The sequence below is a fragment of the Zootoca vivipara genome, chromosome 12, assembly GCF_965207765.1.
Source record: "Zootoca vivipara chromosome 12, rZooViv2.hap1.1, whole genome shotgun sequence".
NCBI classification, from domain to species: Eukaryota; Metazoa; Chordata; class Lepidosauria; order Squamata; family Lacertidae; genus Zootoca; species Zootoca vivipara.
Genome location: NC_142595.1, coordinates 51558700 through 51582477, shown reverse-complemented (window position 1 = coordinate 51582477; position 23778 = coordinate 51558700). Strand labels below are relative to the sequence as shown.

At 46.5% G+C, this 23778-nt stretch overlaps 2 protein-coding genes across 2 annotated transcripts in view; one reads left to right on the top strand and one right to left on the bottom strand.

Annotated features, from left to right (window-relative positions):
- CHRNB1 (cholinergic receptor nicotinic beta 1 subunit) overlaps nt 1-23109 on the bottom strand; it is a 40535-nt gene extending 17426 nt beyond the window's left edge. The window contains exons 1-4 of the mRNA XM_060281933.2: nt 22993-23109; nt 20545-20684; nt 16140-16184; nt 15375-15484 (exon numbers count right to left, since the gene is read on the bottom strand). Coding sequence (XP_060137916.2) covers nt 15375-15484; nt 16140-16184; nt 20545-20684; nt 22993-23044 — 347 coding nt within the window. The 5' untranslated portion in view covers nt 23045-23109. The remainder of the gene's footprint in view (nt 1-15374; nt 15485-16139; nt 16185-20544; nt 20685-22992) is intronic.
- Nucleotides 1541-8944, top strand: LOC118094535 (uncharacterized). The gene is made up of 5 exons (XM_088655608.1): nt 1541-2008; nt 2153-2234; nt 2829-2905; nt 3885-4011; nt 7398-8944. Exons 1-5 carry the CDS (start codon nt 1607-1609, stop codon nt 8687-8689), a joined length of 1980 nt encoding a protein of 659 aa, XP_088511734.1. The 5' UTR covers nt 1541-1606; the 3' UTR covers nt 8690-8944.
- Nucleotides 23110-23778: the final 669 nt, after the last annotated feature.

Below are 23778 nucleotides of genomic sequence, written 5' to 3'. Positions count from 1 at the left end.
GAAAGGGATCCCGCTAGTCACTGAGGCCACCTGAGCCCCCCCCCCCCCAGGGAGTATGCTGGATCCAGGAGAACCCCCAAGCATATCTGGCTGGAGGGGGGGGCTAAGCTACATCACAGTTTTTTAAAATTAATATTCATTACCCGCCCGTCACCGTAAGCTCCCAGAGCAGCCGACAACATTAAAACTCAATAATAAAACGTGATATTGCACTTGCTTCTTAGTGCTGTCCTTTGGTCCGGCCCACATGAACTTTGGCCTCGCCCGCTTGGCCCTCAGGGGCTTGGCCAGATCAGGATCTGGCCCTCAAAACAGAGAAAAGGGGATCCCAGCCCAGGAGTCTGTCTGGAGGACGTTGGAGATGCAAAGTGCTGATTTTATTCCGGGGCTGAAAACACTGAAAGGCAAGAGCCAACAGGCTGATTCGTCTGACAGAAACTGCTTCATTTGCCTCCACTTTTGGCCTGGTCACTTCCCCCCTAGGAGGGCGAGAGGATTTCTTCTTCTTCCTTCCATTTTTTCTTAAAGAAAGATCAGAGTCTGGCCTGTGGTGCAGTCTAGCACTGGTTCCTAGCAAGACTCATCCCCACTTGCTCAGGGGACCTTCTTCTTAGAATCATAGAGTTGGAAGAGACCACAAGGGCCACCCAGTCCAACCCCCTGCCAAGCAGGAAACACCATCAAAGCATTCTTGACATATGCCTGTCAAGCCTCTGCTTAAAGACCTCCAAAGAAGGAGACTCCACCACACTCCTAGGCAGCAAATTCCACTGCCGAACAGCTCTTACTGCCAGGAAGTTCTTCCTGATGTTGAGGTGGAATCTTCTTTCTTGAAGTTTGAATCCATTGCTCCGTGTCCGCTTCTCTGGAGCAGCAGAAAACAACCTCCTCCCTCCTCCTTTCATATATTTGAACATGGCTATCATATCACCCCTTAACCTTCTCTTCTCCAGGCTAAACATACCCAGCCCCCTAAGCCATTCCTCATAAGGCATTGTTTCCAGGCCTTTGACCATTTTGGTTGCCCTCCTCTGGACACGTTCCAGCTTGTCAGTATCCTTCTTGAACTGTGGTGCCCAGAACTGGATACAGTACTCCAGGTGAGGTCTGACCAGAGCAGAATACAGTGGTACTATTACTTCCCTAGATCTAGATGCTATACTCCTATTGATGCAGCCCAGAATTGCATTGGCTTTTTTAGCTGCTGCATCACACTGTTGACTCATGTCAAGTTTGTGGTCTACGAGGACTCCTAGATCCTTTTCACATGTACTGCTCTCAAGCCAGGTGTCACCCATCCTGTATTTGTGCCTTTCATTTTTTTTGCCCAAGTGTAGTACTTTACATTTCTCCTTGTTAAAATTCATCTTGTTTGCTTTGGCCCAGTTGTCTAACCTGTTACGGTCATTTTGAAGTGTGATCCTGTCCTCTGGGGTATTAGCCATCGCTCCCAATTTGGTGTCGATTCTTTGGTGTCAATTCTTCTGCTAACCGTCTGCCAGTTTCATAACAGAACGATGTGTTTGCTTTGCAGTATTTTCCAGCACCTCTAAATCAGACAAGACAGACAACTTGGTCAAAGAAAAAAATAGATTCCTTTCTAAAGATGGATGAGCAAGACTCATCTGGCCCTGGAGCAGGAAGAGGCCATGCCATGGAAATTGGGAGCAGTGGGGGATTCTGGGAGAGCTCTGTGCAGAAGTTCCTGGGCGAGGAGGACACCCTCCGCTTAGAGGTGCAGAGCCGGCAGTTGAGGCAGTTCTGCTGCCAGGAGGCCAAAGGACCCCGAGAGGTTTGCAGCCGACTCTACCACTTTTGCCACCGGTGGCTGAAGCCAGAAAGGCACACGAAAGCTGAGATGCTGGACCTGATGATCTTGGAGCAGTTCCTGGCTGTCCTTCCCCCGGAGATGGAGAGCTGGGTGAGGGAGTGTGGAGCAGAGACCATTTCCCAGGCGGTGGCCCTGGCCGAAGGTTTCCTCCTGAGTCAGGCAGAGGAGAGGAAGCAGGTGAGAGAGACTTTCCTCTGGATACTCCCAAGGGGCTCCTAACAGGAGGGAGAAGACCCTAAAAAACTCTCCGAATTGCTCATCCTTTTTCCTTTTCGAACCCTTCCTCCCATTCTCTCTTACAAATTCTTGTTGCTCTTTCAGGAAAAGGATCTTTTTGCAGAAACGGGTCCCGATTCATCTGAGGTAGAGATGACTTCGCTGGACACCAGAGAGAGGCCGCTGGGTAAGGAGGAAGGAGTTTTCCCTCTGTGTGGTCACATTCTGGCCATTCTCAAACTAATCTGTGGGTTCTTTCAGTGTTTTGGGGAAGACAAATTGGGGTGAAGAGTCCAAAGGAGAGGAGATGTATTTAAGCATAAGTAAAATATGAAATGGGGACCCAGGTGGCGCTGTGGTTAAACCACTGAGCCTAGGGCTTGCTGATCAGAAGGTCGGCGGTTCGAATCCCTGTGACGGGGTGAGCTCCCGTTGCTCGGTCCCAGCTCCTGCCAACCTAGCAGTTCGAAAGCACGTCAAAATGCAAGTAGATAAATAGAAACTGCTACAGCGGGAAGGTAAACGGCGTTTCCATGTGCTGCTCTGGTTCGCCAGAAGTGGCTTTGTCATGCTGGCCACATGACCTGGAAGCTATACGCCGGCTCCCTCGGCCAATAATGCGAGATGAGCGCGCAACCCCAGAGTCGGTCACGACTGGACCTAATGGTCAGGGGTCCCTTTACCTTTACCTAAAATATGAAATGAGGACAAACTCCCAAATGCACTTCTGAGAGAAGCATCATGCATTCCTGTCTCCCCCGCTTCCCTTTGTCTCTCGCAGGTGAAAGAAGGATGCCGGCAAGACCTCCTCATCCATCTCTTCATCCTGGTGGAGGGGAAGCTGAGGAACAGGATCAGGTAGGGGGAGAGAGGCTGAGGGGTGGGGGAGACAGGGCGTTTGTCTCCCCTCCTCCTTGCTTCTGTCAAAGCTGCCCTTAGCAAAGGCTCAAAATGTCATTAAGAATTTTAGCAGCAGCTAAAAAAGCCAATGCAATTCTGGGCTGCATCAATAGGAGTATAGCGTCTAGATCAAGGGAAGTAATAGTACCACTGTATTCTGCTCTGGTCAGACCTCACCTGGAGTACTGTGTCCAGTTCTGGGCACCACAGTTCAAGAAGGATACTGACAAGCTGGAACGTGTCCAGAAGAGGGCAACCAAAATGGTCAAAGGCCTGGAAATGATGCCTTATGAGGAACGGCTTAGGGAGCTGGGTATGTTTAGCCTACAAGAAAGAAGATTCCATCTAAACATTAGGAAGAACTTCCTGACAGTAAGAGCTGTTTGGCAGTGGAATTTGCTGCCAAGGAGTGTGGTGGAGTCTCCTTCTTTGGAGGTCTTTAAGCAGAGGCTTGACAGGCATATGTCAAGAATGCTTTGATGGTGTTTCCTGCTCGGCAGGGGGTTGGACTGGATGGCCCTTGGGGTCTCTTCCAACTCTACGATTCTATGATTCTATGAAGGTTTATGCACTGAGGATAATGAGTAGCCCCTTCACCTTAACTAGTATTATTCATTATAAATAGTCTTTAGGACAACTGGAGAGTCTTTCCATCCCAGAACAACACACAGGGAGAGGAGAGGGGGATTCTTCCATTTGGCAAACTGGAACGCTTGCACAGAGAGAATGATCTGAATAGAACCACGTTGGGTTCCACCCATTTTCACTAAGATTCCTACCCATCATTAAAATACACCATGAAAGAACTCCATTAAAGCATTATAATATCAAAGGTGCGGCAGACCAATCCGATTAAAACAACCTAGGCAAGAAGCAAAAGAGCAATGTGCAGGAAATAATCATTATGCTGCCTAAGAGAAGGATATTTTTCTTTCAGGCTTCCATTTCTTTTGAAGATGTCGCTGTCCGTTTCACGGCTGAGGAGTGGGCGGTGCTGGATCCTGCCCAGAGAGCTCTGCATCGGGAAGTCATGGAGGAGACTTGTAGGACCATGATCTCTCTTGGTAAAGTTCCCTGTTGGGTCGTCATAATCTGTTTTGGAATTCAATAGATATTTCTCCGTGACAAAACTTCCCATGTTTTGATGGATCCCAGCGTTGCCCCCTAGAGCACCTGGGATTCTCACACCCCCACAGCTCACCTTGCATGGAGGGCTAGGGACTGTTTTGTCTGTGAATATCGTTCCTCCGCTTCTGCCTTTTTGTACAAGGATCAGGATGTGGACAGGCTTTCTGAGTGTCTAGGGAAGTGGAAGTCTCTTCTGCCAGGATCTTGTTTTTGTGGATTTTTTGGGTGGACCAAAGGGACTTTTTATTTTGTTTTTCAAAAAAGATTTTTATTGAATGTTTTCTACTTGAAATACAATAAAAGTCAAACTATTCTTAAAAAGAAAGATAGGAAAGTTTCCAGAAAAGAGAAAAAGGATGAGAGAAAAAACAAAAATTAGAGTATAGTAAGCCCAGGCTCTTTATATCCTTATTCCACACACAGAAGAGCGAACCCTCCTAGCTCTCACCTGGGAGCCTTGTCCCCTTTCCTCAGCCCTTCAGCTTCTCTCCATCACCTTCCTGCCTGTATCCTCATTTATCCAAGAAAGGTACCTCGGGTTACGAACGCGATCCGTTCCGGGTCGCAGTTCGTAACCCGAAAAGTTTGTAACCCGAATCCGCCATTTTGCACATGCGCAGAACGTTCGTGCGACGAAAAATACTTCCGGGTTTGCGCAGTTCGCAACCCGAGTTGTTCGTAACCCGAGGTGTTCGTAACCCGAGGTACGACTGTAGATGACTTTGTCAAGTAACTAACAAAAATTATAAGTCATAGGGAAAACAAGATAAGAAACAAGATTAAATATGAATGAGGGCACTAGGAGAAGGGGACGGCAGAGGACGAGATGGTTGGACAGTGTTCTTGAAGCTACGAACATGAGTTTGACCAAACTGCGGGAGGCAGTGGAAGACAGGAGTGCCTGGCGTGCTCTGGTCCATGGGGTCACGAAGAGTCGGACACGACTAAACAACAACAATGAATGAAAGGGGTGTCTTCTGCTTCTCTGTCTGCCATTTATGTATATAACAATTATTCAAAATATTCAAATCATGCGTTTCAGAACAACTTCTAGCTTCATTGATATCAGGTCTTTTCTCTTTCTGCAAGATGGTCTTTCTCGATCTTCCCTTCCAAGCCTCTCAGCTTCACCTTTACCCAGTCAGTAAGTTCAGTGGATGTTCTCATTAAATTTCCAGTATGGCCTTTCTCCAGTTCATTATGATGAATTCTCGTCAAGGGTTCTGACAAGTCTGAATAATATCATAGTTCCTACTTATTTGCATGTTGTGTCTTCGTTAAATCAAACTTCGTGCAATAAAATATGGTCCTATTTCCAGTTGATCACTGCAGTTCAAAGAAAAAGGAAACAAGTTCCTTTGACGCCATTCCTTCCCGTCTCTCTCCAATCCAATTTCCAATAGATGAGAAGCTTTTTCTGCCTGTGTATTAATTTCCAACTCAGTCCTCACTCTTTGCCACCATACATCGTCCATAAATCTCTTCTGGCTTCGGAACAGCTTTCTCTCCCTTCCTTCCTTCCTTCCTTCCTTCCTTCCTTCCTTCCTTCCTTCCTTCCTTCCTTCCTTCCTTCCTTCCTTCCTTCATAGAGCTGTAAAGCTGTCGACTTTTCTTCATCTACTGCTGTCTCAGGTTTCCCCCCCCAACAGATTCTGTCCATTCTATCATCTGCAGTCTCTCTCAAACCTCTCCAGTCATTCTGCACATTTCATCTCTTGTTGTTGTTGTTTAGTCGTGTCCGACTCTTCGTGACCCCATGGACCAGAGCACGCCAGGCACTCCTGTCTTGCACTGCCTCCCGCAGTTTGGTCAAACTCATGTTCGTAGCTCCAACCATCTTGTCCTCTGTCGTCCCCTTCTCCTAGTGCCCTCAATCTTTCCCAACATCAGGGTCTTTTCCAGGGAGTCTTCTCTTCTCATGAAGTGGCCAAAGTATTGGAGCCTCAGCTTCAGGATCTGTCCTTCCAGTGAGCCCTCAGGGCTGATTTCCTTCAGAATGGATAGGTTTGATCTTCTTGCAGTCCATGGGACTCTCAAGAGCCTCCTCCAGCACCATAATTCAAAAGCATCAATTCTTCGGCGATCAGCCTTCTTTATGGTCCAGCTCTCACTTCCATACATCACTACTGGGAAAACCATAGCTTTAACTATACGGACCTTTGTCGGCAAGGTGATGTCTCTGCTTTTTAAGATGCTGTCTAGGTTTGGCATTGCTTTTCTCCCCAGAAGCATCTCTTAGCTGTTGGTTATTGCATATTGTCAGGGGGCCTCCGTACAGGGAGCCTCCCCCCATCATCCTGACCCAGCGACAGCACTAGCAGCAGGTCAGGGGAAAGCGGGATGGAGGAGGAAGGGCTCAGCGAGGTATCAGAGCCCCTGCACCACTCTGACCAACAAGTGGAGGAGGGGCGGATCAGGGAGGTGTCGGAGCCCAGGCATTGCCCCAGCCAGCAGGGGGCAGAAGGGGCACTGCTTCTTCTGGTGCCCGAATTGAGGCGTGCGCCCAAACGTAGGGCTAGGGGGCGGCGTTTCGGGGTCCCCAGGCTATTATGCTGGCCCCGAAGCCGATGGGTGCCATTGCCGGATTCTGAGAGTGACTCGGAGGTCATGTTTTCTGCTATCTCTGCGCTGGTAAATAGTATGCACAAAAAACCCTTAAAGACAGAACGGACTGGAGCGTGTTTACTCTGGAGTAGCCGCAACAACTCCCTGACACATATCAAAAATAAAAAGGTCTTCATTGTTATCTTTGCGATGATTTACTAATTATGGTTTATTAGTTCTCCTTCTTTGATCATCTCTGCTTCTCTGCACTTTTAAAAAGTTACCATCGGTTTTCAGTCTGTTCCGCAGAGGGAAAACAGAGATGGGAGATTTACGAACAGTTTATCTTAGAAGTTAACGGCAAAGTTTGAGAACTATGTATTCATTTTAATCTTTCGAAATAGCCAGTAGTTAGTTTTGAGCTTTTTGATCTGTTTTCCAAACCCATTTAGAATTCTGTCATTACCCAGCAATTTAATTCTCCCCTGGACGCTAGGTAATTGTTAGACAGATAATCCAATTCATATTCAAATAGACTTCTGACCTTGCAGATGGAGTCTGTTCGATGATTGAGCCAAAGACATTTCATCCCTGAAAAGAACGGGGGGTTGAATCTGAATTTCCCATAAATATGTCAGTCAGGCAGTGAACTCTGCAGTAAGACTTCCTATCTAACTCCCTTCAGATCTTCCTTTATCACAAATGTTCGTTGGCATCATTCAAAAACTGGGAACTCCATTTCTTTCTTAGCTCTGATCTGATCCTCTCTTCGTTGCAGGTGGAGATGAATTAGAAATTAAAAACGAGGGACAACATGATAAAATCCACACAGCGGAGAAGCCATATCAAGATTTGGAGTGTGGAGAGAATTTAAGTCAGAACTCCCTTGCCAATTCCCAACAAAGAAATCCTATTGGGAAGAAACTCTATCCGTGTTTGGAATGTGGAAAGAGCTTCAGTCACAGCTCACAACTCAATGGCCATCAAAGAATTCATACTGGGGGGAGACCATTTCAGTGTTTGGAATGTGGGAAGTCTTTTACTATAAGCAAAAACTTCCGTCGGCATCAGAGGATTCACAGCCGGGAGAAACCATTTCAGTGCTTGGAATGTGGAAAGTCTTTTACTATAAGCAAAAACCTCCGTCGGCATCAGAGGATTCACAGCGGGGAGAAACCGTTTCAGTGCTCGGAATGTGGAAAGTTCTTTGCTACAACCTTATACCTCCATCGACATCGGAGGATTCACAGCGGGGAGAAACCATTTCAGTGCTTGGAATGTGGGCAGTTTTTCCCTATAAGCAGAAACCTCCGTCGGCATCAGAGGATTCACAGCGGGGAGAAGCCGTTCCAGTGCTCGGAATGTGGAAAGAGCTTCAGTCGCAACTCGCATCTCAAAGTTCACCAAGGAATTCATACCGGGGAGAAATCGTATCAATGCTCAGAGTGTGGAAAGAGCTTCTCCAGGAAGGACCGCCTCACTTGCCACCAAAGATATCATACAGGGGAGAAACCATACCAGTGCTTGGAATGCGAGAAGTTCTTTACTACAGGAACAGACTTACATCGACATAAGAGAATTCACAGTGGGGAGAAACCGTATCGGTGCTTGGAGTGTGGAAAGAGCTTCAGTCGCAACTCACATCTCAAAGTCCATCAAAGAATTCACACCAGGGAGGAATATCAGTGCTTGGAATGTGAGAAGTTCTTTCCTACAAGAATAGACTTCCACCGACATAAGAGAATTCACGGTGAGGGGGAAATGTATCAGTGCTTGGAATGTGGGAAGAGCTTCAGTCGGAAGATGAGTCTCACTTTCCATCTAAGAATTCACACAGGGGAGAAACCATATCAGTGCTTGGAGTGCGGAAAGAGCTTCTCCAGGAAGGACCATCTCACTTCCCATCAAAGATATCATACAGGGGAGAAGCCATACCAGTGCTTGGAATGTGAGAAGTTCTTTACTACAAGAAGCGACTTAAATCGACATAAGAGAGTCCACACTGGGGAGAAACCATTTCAGTGCCAAGAGAGTGGAAAGAGATTCAATTCCACCAAAGAATTCGTGTGACGGAGAAAACCGAATAGCTCTTGGAATGTGGAAAGAGCTTCAGCTGGAAGGAAATCTCACTTCCCATGAAAGAACTCGCAGTGGGGGAAATCCTGGAGTTACAGAATAGTAGCTTTGGGAGGGATCTTGAGGGTCATCTAGTCTAACCAACTGCAATGCATCTTCTTGGTGTTTGGTCAGAATCTCCTTTCTTGTTATGTTCTTGTGGTGTTACTAATAATAATAATAATAAAAAATAATAAATTTTTATTTATACCCCACCCTCCCCAGTCAGAACCGGGCTCAGGGCGGCTCACACCAATAAAATTACAATAAAACATAAAAAGCAATTAATTAAAATACAGATTAAAATACAGTATTAAAATTTAAAATGCAGCCTCATTTTGAGTAGACAAATTCAAGCCATGAGGGAGGAAAAACACAGGGGTCAGGCTAAGTCCAACTCAAAGTCCATCCTTAAATAAGTCCATCCTTAAATAAGAGACATGGGGGAATGATCAACGGTCTTCAATGTCTGTATACTAATGCACAGAGCATGGGAAATAAACAAGATGAACTTGAGCTCTTGGTACAGCAAACTAAATATGACATAATAGGCATCACTGAAACCTGGTGGGATGAGTCTCATGACTGGAATGTAGTAATAGAGGGATACAATCTATTTAAAAGAAATAGACCAAACAGGAAAGGAGGAGGAGTAGCTTTATATGTTAGGGATATGTATACCTGTGAAGAGATCCAGGATTTAAAACTTCAAAGCCAAATTGAGAGTATCTGGGTCAAAATTAAGGGAGAGAAAAACAACAGTGATCTCATTGTGGGAGTTTACTATAGATCCCCAAGCCAAACTGAGGACACAGATGATGCCTTCCTGGAACAGATGGCCAAGCATTCCAAAGGAAGTGAGATAGTAGTAATGGGGGATTTCAACTATCCTGATATTTGTTGGATGTCAAACTCAGCCAAGAGCATAAGGTCGAACAGATTCCTCACTAGCCTTGCAGACAACTTCATTGTCCAGAAAGTGGGAGAAGCAACAAGAGGATCAGCCATTTTAGATCTGGTCCTAACCAATAGTGATGACTTGGTTAGTGGGGTAGGAGTGGCAGGATCATTAGGTGGGAGTGACCATGCTCTTCTGGAGTTTATTATCCAGCGGAAAGGAGCAACCAAGCATACTAAGGTCCAAATTCTAGACTTTAAGAAAGCCGACTTCAGAAAACTTAGGGAAACGCTGGGTGAAATCCCATGGACAGTAATACTAAAAGGGAAGGGAGTTCATGATGGTTGGGAGTTTGTTAAAAGGGAGATATTAAAAGCACAACTTCAGGCAATACCAATGAGACGGAAACATGGAAGGTGCCTAAAGAAGCCAGGCTGGCTATCTAAAGAACTTTTGACTGAGTTAAGATTTAAAAGGGATATGTACAAAAAATGGAAAAGGGGGGAAATCTCCAGAGAGGAATTCAAACCTATAGCCAGCACGTGTAGAGACAAAGTCAGAAAAGCTAAAGCACAGAATGAACTCAGGCTCGCCAGAGAGGTTAAAAGCAACAAAAAGGGCTTTTATGGGTATGTCCGTAGCAAAAGGAAAAACAAGGAAACAGTGGGGTCACTCAGAGGAGAAGATGGTGAAATGCAAACAGGGGACAGAGAAAGGGCAGAACTCCTCAATGCCTTCTTTGCCTCAGTCTTCTCCAAGAAAGAAAAAAACGCCCGACCTGAAGAATATGGAGCAGATGATTCAGCAGGGGAAACACAGCCCAGAATAAGTAAGGAGGTAGTACAAGAATACTTGGTTAGTTTAGATGTATTCAAGTCTCCAGGGCCAGATGAACTACATCCAAGAGTATTAAAAGAACTGGCAGAGGTGATTTCAGAACCACTGGCAATAATCTTTGAAAATTCCTGGAGAACAGGCGAAGTTCCAGCAGACTGGAGGAGGGCAAATGTCCCTATTTTCAAAAAGGGGGAAAGAGAGGACCCAAACAATTACCGCCCAGTCAGCCTGACATCAATACCAGGAAAGATTCTAGAGCAGATCATTAAGCAAACAGTCTGTGAGCACCTAGAAAGAAACTCTGTGATCACTAAAAGTCAGCATGGGTTCCTGAAAAATAAGTCATGTCAGACTAATCTGATCTCATTTTTTGACAGAATTACAAGCCTGGTAGATGAAGGGAACGCTGTGGATGTAGCCTATCTTGATTTCAGCAAGGCCTTTGACAAGGTGCCCCATGATATTCTTGTAAAGAAGCTGGTAAAATGTGGGCTAGACAATGCTACCATTCAGTGGATTTGTAACTGGCTTACTGGCCGAACCCAAAGGGTGCTCATCAATGGCTCCTCCTCATCCTGGAGAGTAGTGACTAGTGGGGTGCCACAGGGTTCTGTCTTGGGCCCAGTCTTGTTCAACATCTTTATCAATGACTTGGATGATGGGCTTGAGGGCATCCTGAGCAAGTTTGCAGATGACACCAAATTGGGAGGGGTGGCTAACACCCCAGAGGACAGGATCACACTTCAGAATGACCTTAACAGATTAGACAACTGGGCCAAAGCAAACAAGATGAATTTTAACAAGGAGAAATGTAAAGTACTACACTTGGGCAAAATAAAATGAAAGGCACAAATACAGGATGGGAGACACCTGGCTTGAGAGCAGTACATGTGGAAAGGATCTAGGAGTCTTGGTAGACCACAAACTTGAGATGAGTCAGCAGTGTGATGCAGCAGCTAAAAAAGCCAATGCAATTCTGGGCTGCATCAATAGAAGTATAGCATCTAGATCAAGGGAAGTAATAGTACCACTGTATTCTGCTCTGGTCAGACCTCACCTGGAGTACTGTGTCCAGTTCTGGGCACCACAGTTCAAGAAGGATACTGATAAGCTGGAACGTGTCCAGAAGAGGGCAACCAAAATGGTCAAAGGCCTGGAAACGATGCCTTATGAGGAACGGCTTAGGGAGCTGGGTATGTTTAGCCTGGAGAAGAGAAGGTTAAGGGGTGATATGATAACCATGTTCAAATATATAAAAGGATGTCATATAGAGGAGGGAGAAAGGTTGTTTTCTGCTGCTCCAGAGAAGCGGACACGGAGCAACGGATTCAAACTACAAGAAAGAAAATTCCACCTAAACATTAGGAAGAACTTCCTGACAGTAAGAGCTGTTCGGCAGTGGAATTTGCTGCCAAGGAGTGTGGTGGAGTCTCCTTCTTTGGAGGTCTTTAAGCAGAGGCTTGACAGCCATCTGTCAGGAATGCTTTGATGGTGTTTCCTGCTTGGCAGGGGGTTGGACTGGATGGCCCTTGTGGTCTCTTCCAACTCTACGAATCTATGATTCTATGATTCAAAGGCCAGGCGGAACAGCTCTGTCTTGCCAGGCCCTGCGGAAAGAGGACAAATCCCGCAGGGCCCTGGTCTCCTGTGAAAGAGCGTTCCACCAAGTTGGGGCCAATACTGAAAAGGTCCTGGCCCTAGTAGAGGCCAATCTAGCCACCTTATGGCTCGGGGTTTTACATGGCCCAGGTGTGCCATCTCTCTTAGCAAACTTTCCTACAGCTTTGGACATTTGCATCTGATGTTGTGTTAAAATTTCACCTCAATTGGTCAGGCGGTTTTGTTGAACATTGGAGACGAAGGAACATACCCAGTTTACATTTTCTATATCTATATATATATAAAAATGTAAAAATCGCGAAATTCCATTTGACACTTTTCTCCGTAACCGCTTGACCGATCGTCCTGAAATTTTGACACAACGATCCAGGCCACTCCTAGAGCGTTGTTGGGGGCAAAAATACCTCAAATCGCACACCTGCCCAGGTACAGACCTGCTTTTCCACCAAGTCAAACAGCGCCCTCAAGTGGCGTAGTACCCTCCTCCACCCCCTCCCTTCCTGTGAAATATAAGCCACACCCACAAACCAAATGACATCATCATCAACCAAGCAAATCAAACCTCCAAAGCGGCCATTTTCACACCACTAGGCTTTTCTTTTATGTAGGCCCCTGACAGGCCGGGAGGGGGGGAACCCACAGCAAACCAAGGCTTCCACTAGGGTTTTCTTTTATGTAGGCCCCTTACAGGCGGCGGCGGGGAAACCACCACTAGGCTTTTCTTTTATGTAGGCCCCTGACAGGCCGGGGGGGGGGACCCACAGCAAACCAAGGCTTCCACTAACGTTTTCTTTTATGTAGGTTACAGGCCACTCCAACATCCACTTACACCTTCCAGAGATTCAGGACAACCCCAGGATAAACTACATTCATCTAAAATACAACTGCACAAATCACATTAAATTTTTTTTAAACAAACCCAACCCATAAACTAACAGTTCCTTCTCCAATGGTGGGGGCCAAGGTATGGAGATACAGGGGGGAGGGGCAAACACTCCCCAGGGACAACAGAGGAAAGGCTATCCTACCGAAACACAGGAATGAGCCGGGGTGGAGGGAGGAGGGGCAGGATACGTCATGGATCGGGACAGGATTGGGGGGGGAGGATCACAGGAAAAAACCACAGCAACGCGTGGCCGGGTCAGCTAGTACTGTATATAAAAATGTTGGCATTGCGCATGCAGATGTAACAGCCTTTCTCTGTAACTGCTGAACCGTAATGTAACAAATTTGGCCACAACGTTCCATGCCCATCAGGGAGGGATCTTGCATAACCCCCCCCCCAAAAAACCCCACACCTTTCACACCTAAAATAATGATTAAACACAAAAAGTGGCGCCCAAATTAGACGTCACCAGCAAAAGCTCTGAAGACTCCAGCAGCATCCAATAGAAAGGCAGATCGCCTCCAAAGCTGCGCCGCCAGATGACATCACAGAATTCCACGACAACCAACTGAAAACCGTCCTTTTGCAGCAACAAGGCCCAGCTTTTTCAATAGGCTGCAGCATTGCCAAGCAGGGAAAAACAAACCGAATATGGGGCTTTCACAATTGGGGGGGGGGTGTCACAAGGATGAGGCACAACAAAGGGGGGGAGGAAGAACCCTGAGTCAGCCAAAGCAGTGGGGGGTGGGGACATTTTCAGGAACACGCATGGGTGGCATAGCTGCCAAGTCTCCTGTATTCCCCAGGAATTTTTTTGTTTTCCCCCGGTTTACATACCGGCCGGGGGAGGCTCCTTCTGCACATGTCTGGAGTCTCTGGACATGCGCAGAAACGATTTCTGGCACGGTGGCCATTTTGGAACTGGGCGGAGCATGCTCAGAAGCGACTTTTGATGCTGCTCTGCCCAGTTCCAAAATGGCCGTAGTGCGACTTCTGGCGCGGTGGCCATTTTGGAACTGGGCAGAGCAGCATCAAAAGTCGCTTCTGAGCATGCTCTGCCCAGTTCCAAAATGGCGGCAGCGCTACTTCCGATCTGGATATCCCTTATTTTTCCGGCAGGAACTTGGCAGGTATGGTGGGGGGGGGAGTCTTGTTTTTGAAACCTACAGTAGGGGAGTCAGGGTTGGGACAGGGCAGATGAGGGGACTCTGAAGGTCCATTTAACAGAAAAAGGTCCACTTAACAAAAACCCACAGCAACGCGTGGCCGAGCCAGCTAGTTATATACCAGTATATATAGATAATGAGATAAGAATCCAATGTCTCTATTCAGACCAGGTCTCTCCATGGTTTTAAGTTTGGTAATGAGTTACAATTCAGCAAATTTTCTTTCCAGTCTATTTCTGAAATTCTTTTGTAATAAGACAGCTACCGTATTTTGAGATCTTGTATAGAATGTCCTGGGAGATTGAAGTGTTCTCCTACTTGTTTCTCTGTCTTGTGATTCCCATAGCTGCCAAGTACCCCGTTTTCCCTGGGAAACCCCCGTTTTTACTTAACTTTTCCTGGTGGTCCCCCGTATCACTTCGTCTCCCATTTTTCTCCGTTATTTTCTCCTGCCAGCAGCCATTTTTTTCTTTCCGATTTGCCCTTCTATGGGCACCAAAAATGGCCGTCGGCGGCTTCAAAAGTTGCATCTACGCATGTCCGGAAGTGCATAGACGCGACTTCCGGTGTTGGCCATTTTTGGTGCCCATAGATGGGCGGAGCGACACCGGAAGTTGCGGCGGCGCACTTCCTGACATGCGTACAAGCGACTTTCGAAGCCGGCGGCGGCCATTTTTGGTGCCCATAGAAGGGCAAAGCGACACCGGAAGTTACGTCGACGCAACTTCCGGTGTCACACGGCTGCCGGTCCCGGATTCTGCAGTCTGGGACTCGGAAGGTAAGGTGATTCCTGATGTCAGATTTATGTCCATACTGTGTCCTAACCTACTGTGAGGTAGGTTAGGCTCTGCAAGGCCACTCAGTGAGCTTCATGGCGAAGTAGGGATTTGAGCCCAGAAATCCTATTGGGAAGAAACCCTATCTGTGTTTGGAATGTGGAAAGAGCTTCAGTCAGAAGGAAAATCTCATTTCCCATCAAATAAGTCACACTGGGGAGAAACCATTTCTCCCCAGTGTGGTGAATTAGAGGCTGCAGAGTCAGGCCAGTGGCCCATAATAAGAATTTAATCACAATTTATTAAGTGTGGGTCTCCCCAGATGCCCATTATGGGAAGGCCGTATTATCGCATTATATGGGAAGGTGAGGGATCCCTGCTGGGAACAGCCTATCCCTTCCCCGCAGATCGCTTCCTTTTGACAGTGCCAAGGTTTCTAGTCCTCATTGCCACTCACTTGTTCATTAGGACGATATTTGGCAGCCAGACGTCGTCTGAGAAAAGCCTGATGGACGTGATGCCGTCATAGTCGTCGGGGTCCCAGACAAGGCGGTAGTCGATCCACGTCTGGTAGCCACAGAGAGAGAAAAAGATGTGTTTTATATTGAGAGGGAGATGAGACAGACATAGGAGGACAGATCAGAGGGCGGTTATCACTCCCAGAAAAGTTCCAGTAGACATACCACTGCATGATGCTTTCTAAACACCCCCTTAAGCAGGCAAGTCCAAAGTCCTGGGCTAAAACCCTTAAAAAGCTCAAAAACTTCAGGGTAAAATTGTAATTAAAAAAAAAGCTCAACAACTGTAGGGTAAACTTCAATCCTAAAACTTTGGTGTAAAATTGGAAAAAAGCTCAACAACTTTGGCCGGCCCTCACACATGCTTACTTCATTAAATCTGGCCCTCTTTGAAAAAAACGTTTGGACACCCCTGAACATAGCTACCAAGTTATCCCTTTTTTACAGGGATTTTCCCTTATGCTGAATAGGCTTCCTCGCGAGAAAAGGGAAAACTTGGCAGCTGTGCCCCTGAATTCTGTGCCTTTGGAATTGCAGTCGGCGGAGACACCTTGGAACAAAACTGAAGTTGGATCACTTTCTGGCACTTACCGAAAAAGGGGAGAAGCGTTTGTTTGTCAGGGAGGCAGAGAGAGAGAGCGAGAGAGAGAGCGAGAGAGAGAGAGAGAGAGCGAGAGAGAGAGAGAGATTTTATTTCCACCTACCAGATCCAAATACACTTTGGTCGTTAGTTCCTCGTCTTTCTCTGCCTGAAGAAACAAAGAAGAAAAGGAAAGGATCGTCTGATTTCAGAGCGCTAACGGTTGGCCACGCTTGCAAGAAGCCAGTGTTTTGGTATGGCATCAGCTACCTTTGGAACTCCCTGCCTCTTGACTCTTTTTGGCACCTGCTAAAAATATTCTCATTCAGACAAGTTTTTAACCTGTTCACTTTTCGTATATTTTTAACCATCGCTGTATGCTTTTTCTTATGCTTTTGTCTCTTTTTGTAAACCACTTTGAGAGGGTGTCGTAGTGGTTAGAGCAGGGGTCAGCAAACTTTTTCAGCAGGGGGCCGGTCCACTGTCCACTGGACTATATATGGGGGGGGGGTGAACGAATTCCTATGCCCCACAAATAACCCAGAGATGCATTTTAAATAAAAGCACACATTCTACTCATGTGAAAACACGCTGATTCCCAGACCGTACGCGGGCCGGATTGAGAAGGCGATTGGGCCAGATACGGCCCCCGGGCCTTAGTTTGCCTACCCATGTTTTAAACCATCGCCTTACTCTTTATCTTACACTTTTGTCTTTTCCCGTAAACCACTTTGAGAGGGTGTTGTGGTGGTTAGAGTATCGGACTAGGAGAGACACCAGGATCCAAATTTGCACCTGGCCATGAAGCCTACTGGGTGTCACTTTGCAGCGGTGGCGGGGGGGGGGGACGACGGGACAGTCACAACCTGCCTCGCAGGGTTGATGTGGGAACAAAATGAGGAATGGGGATTAAACCATGTACGCACTTGCCTTGAACTCCTCGGAGAGGGTGGAGGGAAGGTAGGATATAAAGGCAATCAATGAAAAAAGAAACTATTTCCCCTCCCATCATTGTGCAGTGTATAAACTTTATGAAATCATATAAATGAAATCATATAAATGACACCCACCCACCCTGAGAATCTATGCAGTAATTTGCAGCCATTTCCTGCTGGACAGATGCTCGCAAGCCGCATGCCTACTCAGCCTCATCATCAAAATAAAGTAATTCTTGCCCATCTGGAGACTGAAGGTGGTGTAAGAATTGAAGTAAATGTTCATAAATGTACAAGGCAAACACATACATAAGTATATAAAATAGAACAGCAGAGCAATCCTGAAGCCGTTTTAACTCTCCCAATGACCTCAAATATTCCTCTGCAGTAAAGGAGGCAAATGGGGAAAGCCTTCCCGTTGTCTTTTCACTTGCAAATCCTGTCTTAAGGGCGTATTTCTGTAGGAATAGGATGAGCCAGTGACCTGGACTCAGGAACTAAAGCATTTACCATCACAAAAGAATGGCCAGGCTGCCCAGGTAATGCAATCAGTGACCATTATCAGGTATCCTGGTAGGCAAGATTTCTGCTGTGAATGCCTCCTGTGATGTACGTATTATGTTTTTTTGGGGTGGTCTTGGGCTACAGGGTGGGCAATTTCAAGAGTCTATATAAGGGCTTCAGGTGGCGCTGTGGGTTAAACCACTGAGCCTAGGGCTTGCTGATCAGAAGGTCAGCGGTTCAAATCCCTGTGACGGGGTGAGCTCCCGTTGCTCGGTCTCAGCTCCTGCCAACCTAGCAGTTCGAAAGCACGTCAAAATGCAAGTAGATAAATAGGAACTGCTACAGCGGGAAGGTAAACAGCGTTTCCATGTGCTGCTCTGGTTTGCCAGAAGCGGCTTTGTCATGCTGGCCACATGACCTGGAAGCTATACGCCGGCTCCCTCAGCCAATAATGCGAGATGAGCGCGCAACCCCAGAGTCAGTCACGACTGGACCAAATGGTCAGGGGACCTTTATATAAGGGCTTGCACACCATTATTCAGGGTTCTCCTCCCTCCTGCGAGTGGCGAGTGAGGACCCATTTGCAACAGTTCCTCGTATAAAGATCAGGCTCATTAGCCGCTTTGCTTCTCAATATTCTCTGGTTGGCCTCTGTTATTTTCTCCTACCAATAGAGAACCCACTTAAGGACTCTATACGGGCTCTTGGATAACCCATAAGGGAAAAGGAGCAGTTGTTTTTTTCTCATAACAAAGGCTATTGCCGTATTTTTCCGTGTATAAGATTAGGCTTTGTTTTTTTGTTTTTCACCCAAAAATGAGATTTAAAATTGGGGCTCGTCTAATACACGGGTAGTGGTGAGGGGGTGCTTTCTTATTTTGGAGTCCGCAAAAAAATAGGGGGCGTCTTATACATGGGGGCGTCTTATGCACGGAAAAATACGGTAAATTATAATTTGAATTGGCTGCTGTGTGGTTCTATCCCAACTAGAAACAACGACAGTCTGGAAGGGTAGGAGAAACTGGGCTTGGAGACGTGCTTTCATTCTATCTCGCTGTAATTAAGGAAGGAAATTGGGCTTAGGAAGGAAATTGGGACCATTCCTAGAGGAAAGGGAGGATGAGCTGAGAGGTCGACAGGAAGGCCTGCCTGCCCCAGGATTCGGCTATTAATAGCCAGGCTTTTCAGCTGTTGAGCTGCTGCCCGTTAACTGTTTCCTGGCCGAAGCCCAGAGGAGACATTGAATCATCGGATTGTAGAGTTGGAGGGGACCCAGAGGGTCATCTAGCCCAACCGCCCTGGTCAGACCCCGCCTGGAGTCCTGCTGCGTGCGGTTCTGGGCGCCCCAGTTTAAGACGGGTGTTGACAAGCTGGAAGGTGTGCAGAAGTGGGCGACCGAGAGGATAAAGGGTCTGGAAACTGACTCTTAGGAGGAGCTGGGGATGTTTAGCCCGGAGAAGAGAGGAAATGAGGGCCATCTTCAAAAATCTGAAGGGCTGACATAATCCTTAGGGTCCTGTGTTCGAGCCCCATGTTGGGCAAATGTTTTCTGCATTGCAGGGGCTTGGACTGGATGACCCTTGGGGTCCCTTCCAACTCTACAATCCCATGATTCCATGACCAAACATTAGGAAGAAATTTCTTGTTTTTCTTCATACTTTTCAAGTTTATACATTTCATTAGTTTTCCAATCAATTTAACATTTCAAAGTTTGACTTCCTTCCCCCTCTTTCTGCGGCTCCTTAAATTTCTCATTTTAATATCTTCCGCATGTCCAAATTCAGTTAATTTGCTCATTTAATTATCTACTTTAAATATCTACTCTTATGAACCTGCAGGTTATTACAATAACCCTGCCAATGTTTTCATCTGTTTGCGATTTATCGGTAAACATTCAATGAACCTTTTTTGTTCTTTTATATATAAAAAAAGTTTGTTATCTTGATTTCTTATTCTTCTGGTAAGTTCCGCCATTTTTGTGTATTCCGTAAGTTTTTATATCCATTCTTCCTTTGCTGGGAGTTCTGCTTCTTGCCACTTTTGGGCAAGTAGCATTCTTATACTGCTGTAGTAGCAGACATAAATAGATTTCTATACGATTAGTTAGTTCTATCCCTATGATTCCCAAAAGAAAAGCTTCTGGGTTTTTTTTTGTTTTTTTTCAAAAGTTATTTTGAACGTCCTTTTCAATTCATCGTATATCATTTCCCAGGAACCTTTAACCTTGCTACAAGACCACCACATATGATAAAAAAGAACCTTCTTTCTCTTTACATTCCAAACACTTGTTTCATTTAGATTTTTGCCACTTTCCTCAGTGTTAGATTCCAGCAATATATCATTTTCATATAATTTAGGAAGAACTTTCTGATGGCAAGAGCCATTTGACTGCGGAATGGACTCCCTAAGGCATAGCTGCCAAGTCTCCCGTTTTCCCCGGGAAATCCCCGTTTTTCCAGCTGTTCCTAGCTGAAAAAACGGATTTTTTTGTTTCCCCCCGGTTTATTCTGGCGCGGCGGCCATTTTGGAACTGGGCGGAGCATGCTCAGAAGCGACTTTTGATGCTGCTCTGCCCAGTTCCAAAATGGCTGTAGTGCGACTTCTGGCGCGGTGGCCATTTTGGAACTGGGCAAAGCAGCATCAAAAGTCACTTCTGAGCATGCTCCGCCCAGTTCCAAAATGGCCGCCGCACTACTTCCGGTCTTCTATTTCTGGCCCGGTCCCTTATTTCTCTGACAGCAACTTGGCAGCTATGCCTAAGGTGGTGACAGACTCTCCTTTGTTGGAGGTTTTGAAGCAGCGATTTGATGGCCACCTGCCAAGGATGCTTTAGCTGCGATTCCTGGTTGGATTGGATGACCTTTGGGGGTCCCTTCGAACTCTACAATTTCAGATTCTATGAACCGCCTGCAATGCAGGAATCAGCCCCACATCTTGAAAAGGAAGCCAGGCTGCCCTCTGCAGGCCGCGCATGGCTGCAGCAGCAACAGCAGGGTTCCGATTGGCTGCCACGCCGCCACGCCTCCCCCTGCTGGCGGCTCCAAGTGCTGCACCCTCCAAGCCGCCAGGTCCAGAAGACCATTCGCTCACCAGACTGATCAGCTGCGAGAGGGACATCCCGATGCGGACGGGGACTCTGTCGTCGACGCTGCGGACGGGGAGGACAGTCTTGGAGTAGTTCTGGGAGAGTTTCGCCACCAGGCGGCCCTCGACTTCTGAGCAGCTCACAACTAGAGAGTGAGAGAGAGAGAGAAAGAGAGAGAATGCAGGTGAAACTAGGAAAATTAGAATACCATCGAAAAGTGCATTTATTTCAGTTATGCAACTTATTATTTTTAATTTTTCTTTTAATTTTTACAAATGCTTTCTTTTGGAAATTCCACAGTCATAGAACAAATAGTTACAGTAATACAAAAATAAACAAAAAATAAACATCACTACTACATTTCATTAATTACGTTCCATTTATAATTGACCCGCCTAACAACAAATAATTACAATGACAACACATAAAGGCTTGACATATCTTGCTTTGCATGTCATGCATCTATCTCATATATTGGTTTCCCCTTTTAAGTTGCATTACTGAAATAATCTGAAGAATATCTGAAGAATATCTGAAGAATAAACTGAAGAATATCTGAAGCTCATACCATGCACACGAAAGCTCATACCAAAATAAAAACTTAGTTGGTCTTTAAGGTGCTACTGAAGGAATTTTTTTATTTTACTGAAATAAATGCACTTTTCGGTGATATTTTAATTTTCCGAGTTTCACCTGTACAGTATGGAAGCAGGAGACGGTCACCCCTGCCTGCCTGCCTCTCAGTTTGTCTTCTACGATGGGACAGATCACAGGCCATTGGGAAAGGCCAACCTTTGAATGGAACAGAGGAGTTGGAAGGGACCCCCAAGGGCCATCTAGACCAACCCCCCGCAATGCAGCGAATACCTGAAAAATCCCCAACGGACGGCCACCTTGCCCCTCTTTAAAAGTCTCTGATGAATCCCAGAATTGTGGCATTGGAATGGATTTTTATTTTATTTTAAAGCAAGCTTATTTTTTATTATAATTCTGTTTTAGAATATTCACTTATCAACCTTCAAATATCAACAGCTTCCCTTCCTCTCTTTCCATGGTTCATTTTGCACAACATAAATCCCTGCGTATTTTGCATAAACTAAACAACTCAGTATTCCAGTATTACATCCATCAAAAGGTATTTACACTGTTGAATTTATCTTAACACTGCCCGTGTTTTCGAACAGAAGGGATCTCCAAGGATCATCTAGCTGAACCCCCTGCAATGCAGAAAATCACTTCTATTTAGCGCCCATGGCGTTGTCTTGTCTCTCCACCATTTCTGCATCCTCGATCTGCTAACAGTTATCAGGGTCCGTAGTTATTTTACATTTATCCTGGTGTTTAAACGGCTAACTTACCTTACTGCTGGCCTAAAAGGTGGAATGTGCATTATATTATTTGCACTTGTGCCTATCCATGATTTTTTTTTTTTGCTTGTTAAATTCATACCCCATCTGTTCCTCCGAGAAGCTCAAATACACGGTTCTCCCCCTCCTCATTGAATCCCCACAGCAGCCCTGTGAGATCGGCCAGGCTGAGGGACGGTGCCTACGACCCAATGAGCTTTGTAGCTGAGTGGGGATTCGAACCCAGATCTCTTGTGGGTCATGGTGCGGCACTCTAACCACCGCACCACACTACCTCTCTTTAGGGATGCTGTAAACCACTCGGAGGTTTGTTTGAAAGAAGAAGCAGAATCATTATACTGTAATAATATTTTTGACGAAACACCGCCATTTAAAATGACACTCATCGGTCCCGAATTACCCAACAGCCAGAGAGAGAGAACCAGCAAAGCACACAAAAAAAATATTTTTCAAGTAAAATAATAATAATTTGACATTCGGTAATTCAAGAAAAGCATCAATGCAGTTGTAGAAACTTTGTAGGACTTTATTATCCTCCATGCCACGCTTCCCCCTCATTTTCTGTTCTCCTTTTATTACTCATCCTTCATGCGGGGGAAATCAGATCTTGTGCACTGCAACGAATCCCTTTCATTTCATTTTCTGAATTTCTAAACTTTACATTCTTTTTATGACATGTTAAGGAGGGCGCCAAGATCCTTCCCGGGCCTCTAGAAATCCCGAATCAATAAACGAGCCTGCGCCCAATTCTCCAGGCTGCAAATATATATATATATTGAGTCCGGGGGGGGGGGGGTTCCACGACGATCCAAACAGAGGTTTTTATTGCTCCCTTCTCACACTTATGTTTTCCTCCGAGAAGTGTGAGTGATGTGGTGCGTGCTCCCCCATTTCCTCCTTACAACCACCCTGCAAGGGAGGCCAGGCGCAGAGAGGCAATTATGGGCTTTTTGTGCTCGAGTGGGGGATTCGAACCCGGGCCCGACAACCCTAACCACTACACCGACTCCCCAAAGCCCCTCTCCCACACCGCAGGCTGAACTTTCCCAGGAGGAAAAAAAAAAAGCACCAGCGCCCACAACTCACCCAGGGCAGAGAGAGACCACAGGAGACCCCAAAGGATGGCTCGGCCCGCCATGATATTGCTTGTTTATCTGCGAGGTCCCAGAAGAAGTGACACCCCTCACCCCACAGCCCCTTCCCCCAAAGCCAAGCAACAGCATCTTATTGGCCTCGGCACCTGTCCGTCAGCGGGAAACTGAAACGGACAGCAGGCTTTGTCTGGGGAGCCAGGATTGTGTTACTGGTTGGCATCTCACAGCTGTTGTGGGATTTCCGGCCAGGCCACCTGTTCCCGAAAAAGGCCCTCCAGAAAAGGCTTTATTTCATTATTTTTTTAAAACCCTCTCTCACTGCAGGATTGCAACCCAGGCCATATCCAGCCCACCAGTCCTGCCTTCCTTCGAGCCACTTTGCCAGGCTCTGGCAGGCAGCCTTTCTGCGCCCGGTTTCAAAACATGGAAGTGGATCGTAGGAGGAAACTGGAGCCGGAAGAAGAAAGCAGCAGCCAGGCTTGAGGAAACCGGGAGTTTGGAACGGGGAGTTCTCAGGAAAGGCTGGAGATGGAGCCACACTGGACTGGAGCCAAAGCTATATATACCCAGGTGGCGCTGTGGGTTAAACCACTGAGCCTAAGGCTTGCTGATCAGAAGGTCGGCGGTTCGAATCCCTGTGACGGGGTGAGCTCCCGTTGCTCGGTCCCAGCTCCTGCCAACCTAGCAGTTCGAAAGCACGTCAAAATGCAAGTAGATAAATAGGAACCGCTACAGCGGGAAGGTAAACGGCGTTTCCATGTGCTGCTCTGGTTCGCCA